Raw genomic sequence first — 7,397 nt, 5'->3', positions numbered from 1 at the left:
CAACGCCATATGCCGAGGCTCCAAAGCCTCTGGATGCACAACCTGAAGTACGTAGGGAGTTGTGTAAGGCATCCAGATAAACTGCACGAAGAACTCTCCATTGTTAGGGCAACTCATGGACCCATCTCATAAACTGTAGTTAAATAAAGAAACTTATTACGTAGCGTACTCACCTCCCTGTCCTGTAACCGGTCTATCCTCAGCCTCCACATCTGCACTCTAGGACCCTTCTCGCTACCGGAAGGGTTGTATCCTGACCACCTGCATCATAAATGTGTGTTTAGGGTTTGTAATACTTTTTTAATCAACATGGAATTATTTATATTCAATTGAAATAGAGAAGGCTAAGTAGGGTATGAGACGTTCAGTCTTGGATCTTCTGACGATTTCCTCGGTTTAGGCCTGAAGGGTATGAGACGTTCAGCTGGCCATTGGCGTCGAGGTACTCTACTTAGCCTTCTCTATTTCAATTGAATATAAATAATTCCATGTTGATTAAAAAAGTATTACAAATCCTAACACACATTTATGATGCAGGTGGTCAGGATACAACCCTTCCGGTAGCGAGAAGGGTCCTAGAGTGCAGATGTGGAGGCTGAGGATAGACCGGTTACAGGCAGGGAGGTGAGTACGCTACGTAATAAGTTTCTTTATTTAACCACAGTTTATGAGTTGGGTCCATGAGTTGCCCTAACAATGGAGAGTTCTCTGTGCAGTTTATCTGGATGCCTTACACAACTCCCTACGTACTTCAGGTTGTGCATCCAGAGGCTTTGGAGCCTCGGCATATGGCGTTGTGGCGGTCTGCGATGTCGCAGATCTAGTTTTGCCGTCATAGAGTGGCATCAGATAGATAGGGTTCTTCCGCAGTTTGGAGGTGTGTAGCCCTGTCCGAATCCCGCCCTGAACATCGACTTTCTGATGTCCAAGGACGGCAGAGGCGGCGATCGATGGTTCCCGTACCAGTTGCAGAAGTGGCATCTCTATTGGGACTCCCGTGCAGACACCGTGCTGAGGTTCGATGTTGTTGCCGACCCTGGACCGTCGCAGTAGTTCCTCGATTGGTGGAGGCAGCATGGAAAGAGGTTCCTGTCTCCGGAGATGCAGTTGATGGATCCGAGAGCCGTTCCTATTCCAGTTGAGGCCTCACAGAGGGGTGCTGGGTGAGTTCCTGACATGGATCGGCCTGAGGACGTGCCGGACAGGCGGCGGGTTGAGAGGATAGCTCGTGTGGGGACACGACGGAGCGTGAGTGGAGGTGGCTTGATGCGGCTATTGACGATCATGACGATGACGGTCCCGCAAGAGGCGGACGACGAGGCCAGGGAGGGAGACGGAGAGGGCGTGGTGGGGGGACCACCGTCCTCGTGACCCTGACGACGATTGCGACGATCAGCATGGTCTGGTGGGCGGGGATGGTGCAGGTGTTGTTGCAATTCATGGTGTTAGTACCTACGATGGCGGACAAGGAGGTGAGTGGTATGGGTGACGTGGCTGACCCTGGTCACGCTGGACTTGGGTTGGGGCCTCTTTGAGATTACTTCGTTGGTGTACCCACCCATGACCAGCCTCAGCAGGAGGGTACCCCATGGATTATTCCGGGATCACAGTGGTCAGAATTCCTTGCCTCAGATACGCTTGATGCGGACTTCGGGGGTGCACAGTTTCTGGATGACATCACCACCATCATGTAGGAGGACGTCCCGGCCCGGAGGCGTGGTCAGACATCCAGCACGTAGGCACCGTTAGACGTTGATCTCAACGAGCCTCCTACGGCATATGTTGGTGACCATTTTGGTTTGGGAGGTACCCCACCATCCGCCTACGCTGGTGCATCAGAGTCTGTTGCCGAGCCGTCTGCGGCACCCGCCCATTTTACGCCACCTGCACAGCCTGGCCCGGATGAGGATGCGGATGAGATCGAAGATGAGGAGCCGTTTATCCGCAGAGGTCAGCGGGCACGGGTACCCCGTCGTTGCGGTACGTGCTCGCATTTATTTAAATGAGTCATGTATCATGTATTTTGTTCCGTAGGGTTTATTCATGTATCACAGCCATATGTACTTTTGTTGTTATTTTAGAGCTGTTTTCCTTTGTTGTTTGTTCATCGAGTTGTACTTTGAAAACGGTTGTTTACCGGATTTATCAGTGACTATTTATAATCATTGCATCATATAACAGTCTAATATGTACATTTATTTATTAAATTTTGCATTTATTTGTAGCAAGACTCAAAGTGATACATAACATATTCATTACTTAACGCAGCATGTTGAATACATGAAAGTTAAAAAATCAACAATAAGACTTAACTAAAATAAGAACTAACGCTAAGAACATGGCTACTAATGGCCCCCAGTGTGAGACGATCCACCCAACTGTGGGCAACTCCGACGTGTGTGTCCGGTTTGGCGACATAGGCCACATCTCTTTGGACGGTTTGGATCTGCCTCGTCCATATTTGTTCGTATCCTGGTGGACCTCAGACGACCCTCTCTCGCACGCCTCTTGTCAGGGTCCGGTATCACAGTAGGCCCGTCGTATGGTGGCCAGAAACCCTCCGAAATCGGAGGGGTGAATCCCATACCATACACACTGAATACCGAACTAATCTTATACACGTTGTGAACATAAGTGGTCCAGTTCACCCGTGAGTAGGCACAACATGCAAGTGCGTGCGGACATGGGAAATGAAGCGCCTGGAAGTACCCGCAGTCACATGTCCGAGCGGCAAGCGATACTCTGTAGCTACCCAATGAGAAGGAACCAGTCAGAGTGGTTTCGGCTACGGTGAACTCATAATTATCCCTGTCATACAAAGTCACCGTGAAGCACCTCGCCGTCTTCAAGCTGGCCTCAATACACTTGGCCAAGTGCTGAGTGAATTGTTGTCCGATTCCCATCTGGGCCTCAGCCTCTCTCCCCTTGCGAACAAAAAGTTCCGCAAGCCTACCATATGTTGTCTTCACCAGCGAGGATACAGGTAGGTTTCTGACACCCTTGAGGATTGAGTTCACACACTCAGAGATATTCGTCGTCATGTGACCGAATCTCCGCCCCTCGTCACGATGCTGAGTCCACAAGGAATAATCAATCCGGTTCGCCCACTCACACATTGCCGGGTCTTCAGACCGCAGAATATCAAACCAGTAATCAAATCAACCTCGGTCTTGGCATACGCCGTATTCACAAGAAGCCTACGTGCGTCTTTACCCTTGAAGGTAAGGGCAAAGTTAGCAGCTACGTGTCGAATGCAGAATGCACGGTATGCAGATGGAGGTAACCAACCTCCGTCAGGAGCCTCAAGCGCAGCCTTGATGCCGTTATGCTTGTCCGATATAACCAGCAGACCCGGCTGCGGTGTCACGTGCTGACGAAGGTGGGAGAGAAAGAATGCCCAAGACCCAGCATTCTCACCCTCTACTAGTGCGAATGCAACAGGTAGAATGTTCGAGTTCCCGTCCTGTGCAATTGCGATGAGCAACGTTCCTCCGTACTTGCCATACAGATGGGTGCCGTCAATGCTGACTAGCGGCTTGCAATGACGGAATGCCTCGATGCACGGTGGAAACGTCCGGAAAAGTCTGTGAAAATAAGTTTGAGACTCGTCTACCTGTCCTCCAACTCGAACGGTGCTAGTCCTTAGGACTGCAACAGTACCAGGCATCGTCAACTGGACTCCCAACACCCACCTGGGCAGCTTGTTGTATGACTCATCCCAGTCACCGTAGATGAGGGCAACAGCCTTCTGCTTAGCCATCCAGACCCTCCTGTAAGTCGGCCTAAACCCAAAGTGTGCTGCCGTGGCATTCAGGAGCACCTTGATGCTGACGGATGCATCAGCCCTAACCATTGGCATAATGAACGTCGATATCACATGATAATCCAAACTCCTATGGTCACTCGAGATGGAGGTGGCAAGACAAGTGTGAGGTCCATTGTATCGTTTGACCTCCCAAATGCCCTTGCGCTGCCGGAGACTCAGTCGAATCAACCATGTGCACCCATTCCCAAACTCAGAACACTTGCCCACATACCGGCGATAATCAGACTCGACTACCTTGTACTGTACCCCTCGCCGGATGCTGTAAGTCTTCACACTTAACAGGGCCTCTTCTTTATCCTGAAATTGCTGACCAACCTGGAACTCTGTCAGACCAGCAGTCCCTTCCGCATCTCTAGCTCCGAATCCAACAGAGTGCCTAGAAACTCCCTCCTGCCTCATGGCATCCAAGTCCAAAGAGGAAAAATGAGGTGGATACTGCTGTGTGCCAGAGCTAGAACCACATACCGCCAATGCAGGCTCACTCGCTTCAATATCATCGCCGCTGTCATCGTCAATCATATCCGGCTCGACGTCATCCTCCTCTACATCACCCAACAATCCGTCTCCAACGCCAAGCGGTGCAACGCCCAGTAAAGGGTTCGGCGGATTTTCCCTTGAACCTACCTCGTCGCCTACGCTGTCGTTGAGATCAACAGCAAAAGACGGGGAGGCGACAGGTTGGACCACTGGCTGGTACACAGGGACGGAGGAAGAACCAACGGTAGGCCGAGAACTAGAACCGGCTGCCGTCGCTAAAGTGGTGGTATTCCGGTTCGAACCCCCTGAGCTGGATACCACATCAACCAGCTTTGCCAACAACTCTGGTGTCCTCACCTCCAGAAACTGCCGCCGACAAAGAAACATTACTTGCAAGTCCTCATCGCTACTAATCGTGAAACAATCATACTTCATGGTATCCTGGAGCACCGTGATTGGAATGCGATAGAAAAACTTCTTAACCCGCTTCGCACCTTCTAGACCGAGCTTCATCAGTACAGATCTAACAAGGTCATCAAAGCTCGTCGTAGGAGTAACGACAATACAGAGAGGATCCTTATCTGTGAACTTTACTCCACTACGGGTTTTCCTCTTAATGGATCCTCTGTGGTGAACCAAAACAACAAAACTCTCCTCACTAGCCATCTTACTCCCTCTAATGAGACGAACTCACGTTTACAACCATATATATAGAGCTCTTTCTCCCACTAATTCGAACCAGCCTGGTTCGAATTACTTTGGCCGGCTTCTCTCTCTATAATTCGAACCACTCTGGTTCGAATTACTTGCAATCGAAGTTCGAACCAAGCTGGTTCGATTTGTGAAAAAGACTCAACTCATAATTCGAACTGACCTAGTTCGAATTATTAAGAAATGCAGTTCGAACCAAGTTGGTTCGAATTATATTAATATATGATCTGGCTCATTACTGAAACCATATTCAGTTTGACTTATTAACGTAAATTCTACATCACATTGGTTTATAATGGTTTTTTGCCCTAAAAAAATGGTTGAATAGATTAAATTCTACAAAAAAAAATTTAAATTTGAGATAAAATTTTTAGATACTGACAAATTTAGATTAAAGAGTCTGATAGATACCAAACTGTATTCACAGTTTCATTTTATCAATATTAAAAAAATATATGAGAAAATATAAAAAAATAACGTTTTTTTATAAAAAAATGTAAATAATAAATTAAAAAAAATTAATTTTATAATTATTTTAATTTTAAATTAATTAGGTTTGTTTATGTTTAGTGAGTTTAGGACATAACCCATTTTTCACCGTCTATCTAGCAAAATTGAAAAATATATATGAAACATCCCAGTTGCAAGCACATAAATAATTGAACTTAACTTTAATTTATTTTATTTAATTTTGTTCCCATGTGTATCAATTAGATCAATCTAATCAATAACCGAAGAAAGTCTTGCAAATTAATTAATGCAAAAACTTGGACAAAGCCAAAGACGGAGACGGCAGCAGCAGCAGCAGCGACAGCGAGGAAGACGATGACGTCCCCAAAGTAATGAAGGGTTGGCTAACAATCTACACCTCCGAAGATCCAAAATCTCCATTCACAAAACTAAGCGCAAGGACACAAGTCTTAACCAAAGTGAAAGCCCTGTTGAAACTCTACAAAGACGAGAACCCTAGCGTGGTCCTGGTAGGGCACAGCCTAGGTGCATCCTTGTCCATCGTGAGCGCTTTCGACCTCGTTGAAAACGGCATCACCGACGTCCCCGTCGCCGCTTTCGTTTTTGGTTCACCCCAAATTGGGAACAAGGCATTCAACGAGAGAGTGAAGAGTTTCAATAACTTCATGTGAGAAACGTGATTGCCGTAATTCCTCATTACCCAGGGAGGCTGCTAGGGTACGAATATACCGGCGTGGAGCTCGAGATCGATACGCGAAAATCGCCGAATCTGAAGGACTCGAAGAACCCTAGCGACTGGCATAACCTGCAGGCAATGCTGCATGTGGTGGCGGGGTGGAATGGGAAGCATGGTGAGTTTAAGTTGAGAGTGAAGAGAAGCTTGGCTCTTGTGAACAAGTCTTGTGAGTTTTTGAAGGATGAGTACCGCGTGCCTGGGTTATGGTGGGTTGAGAAGAATAAAGGGATGGTGAAAAGGTACGATGGTGAGTGGGTCCTGGATGCCCCAGAAGCGGAGGACATACCTGTGCCTGAAGATTATGATTGAATGGGAATAAGAAAGAGAGATAAAAAAAACTTAAGTGTCTATACTAATTTTGTTTTGTAAATGAGCACTTGTGAGTGTGAAAATAATGAGAGTATGTATGTGTTGATTTAGTAAATACAAATAATAATATGCTGAAAATGTTAGAGGACAACATTTCTATTGAAAAGAAAATAGAAAAGTAATCGGTGTTAATTTAAATATATATAAAAAATAATTTTGTTAAGTAAACAATGAAAATAGTGAACAATATGAATAAAGAATTCAAATCTTGGCCCATCAAAGACAAAAATAAATTTGTGTAGAATAAAATATAAATCTGCTATAAATTAATTTTTGATTTGTCGAGGGATAACCTAAAAAACTAAACAAAAAAATCATAATCTAAAATGACAAAACATTTCTCTTAATATATGTCTATAGTTTTTCTTTAACTATTTTTTTTAAATAAACAACCACTGTTTGTGTAATCAAAATGACAAAATAAATCATAATCCAAAATGTGATAACATTATTTGTCGTCGTCGTATGTTACTTCAAAAACTTATTGTGTGTCACGAAATAGTTAACTGAATTAGATATAATCCCTCTTTGAATTATATTAATTTGACTAATTCGCGTGGATATGGTGGTCCTAATAACACGCCGTACTATGGATAGGGTGTTCTATTTTGTAAGTCGTGAATCAACTCTTTTCCCTTCAATTTCCTATTATTTGGGTTGAATCTTGTTGAGTTTAAAAAAAGATTTTATTATGGAAAAGTATAGCAAACATCTTTTCTACTAGCGAATATAAATCAACTTTATTATAATTTAAATTTTATAAATAAATAAAAATTTAAAAATTTAAATTTAAAATTTAAAAAAATT

The 7,397-nt window shown here is 44.9% G+C and overlaps 2 protein-coding genes across 2 annotated transcripts; one reads left to right on the top strand and one right to left on the bottom strand.

Moving 5' to 3' along the window:
* Nucleotides 1–3,037: 3,037 nt before the first annotated feature.
* Nucleotides 3,038–4,969, bottom strand: LOC107478158 (uncharacterized). The gene has a single exon (XM_016098307.1). The coding sequence runs from the start codon at nt 4,967–4,969 to the stop codon at nt 3,038–3,040; it is 1,932 nt and encodes a 643-aa protein (XP_015953793.1).
* Nucleotides 4,970–5,856: 887 nt separating this feature from the next.
* LOC107478159 (phospholipase A1-IIdelta) lies at nt 5,857–6,530 on the top strand. The gene is made up of 2 exons (XM_016098308.1): nt 5,857–6,091; nt 6,190–6,530. The coding sequence occupies exons 1-2, from the start codon at nt 5,857–5,859 to the stop codon at nt 6,528–6,530; spliced, it is 576 nt and encodes a 191-aa protein (XP_015953794.1).
* The last annotated feature ends 867 nt before the right edge of the window (nt 6,531–7,397 follow it).

The sequence above is a fragment of the Arachis duranensis genome, chromosome 3 (assembly GCF_000817695.3).
Source record: "Arachis duranensis cultivar V14167 chromosome 3, aradu.V14167.gnm2.J7QH, whole genome shotgun sequence".
Classification (NCBI taxonomy): domain Eukaryota; kingdom Viridiplantae; phylum Streptophyta; class Magnoliopsida; order Fabales; family Fabaceae; genus Arachis; species Arachis duranensis.
Note: the sequence above shows the minus strand (reverse complement) of the source record. Positions and strands in the feature narration are given on the sequence as shown.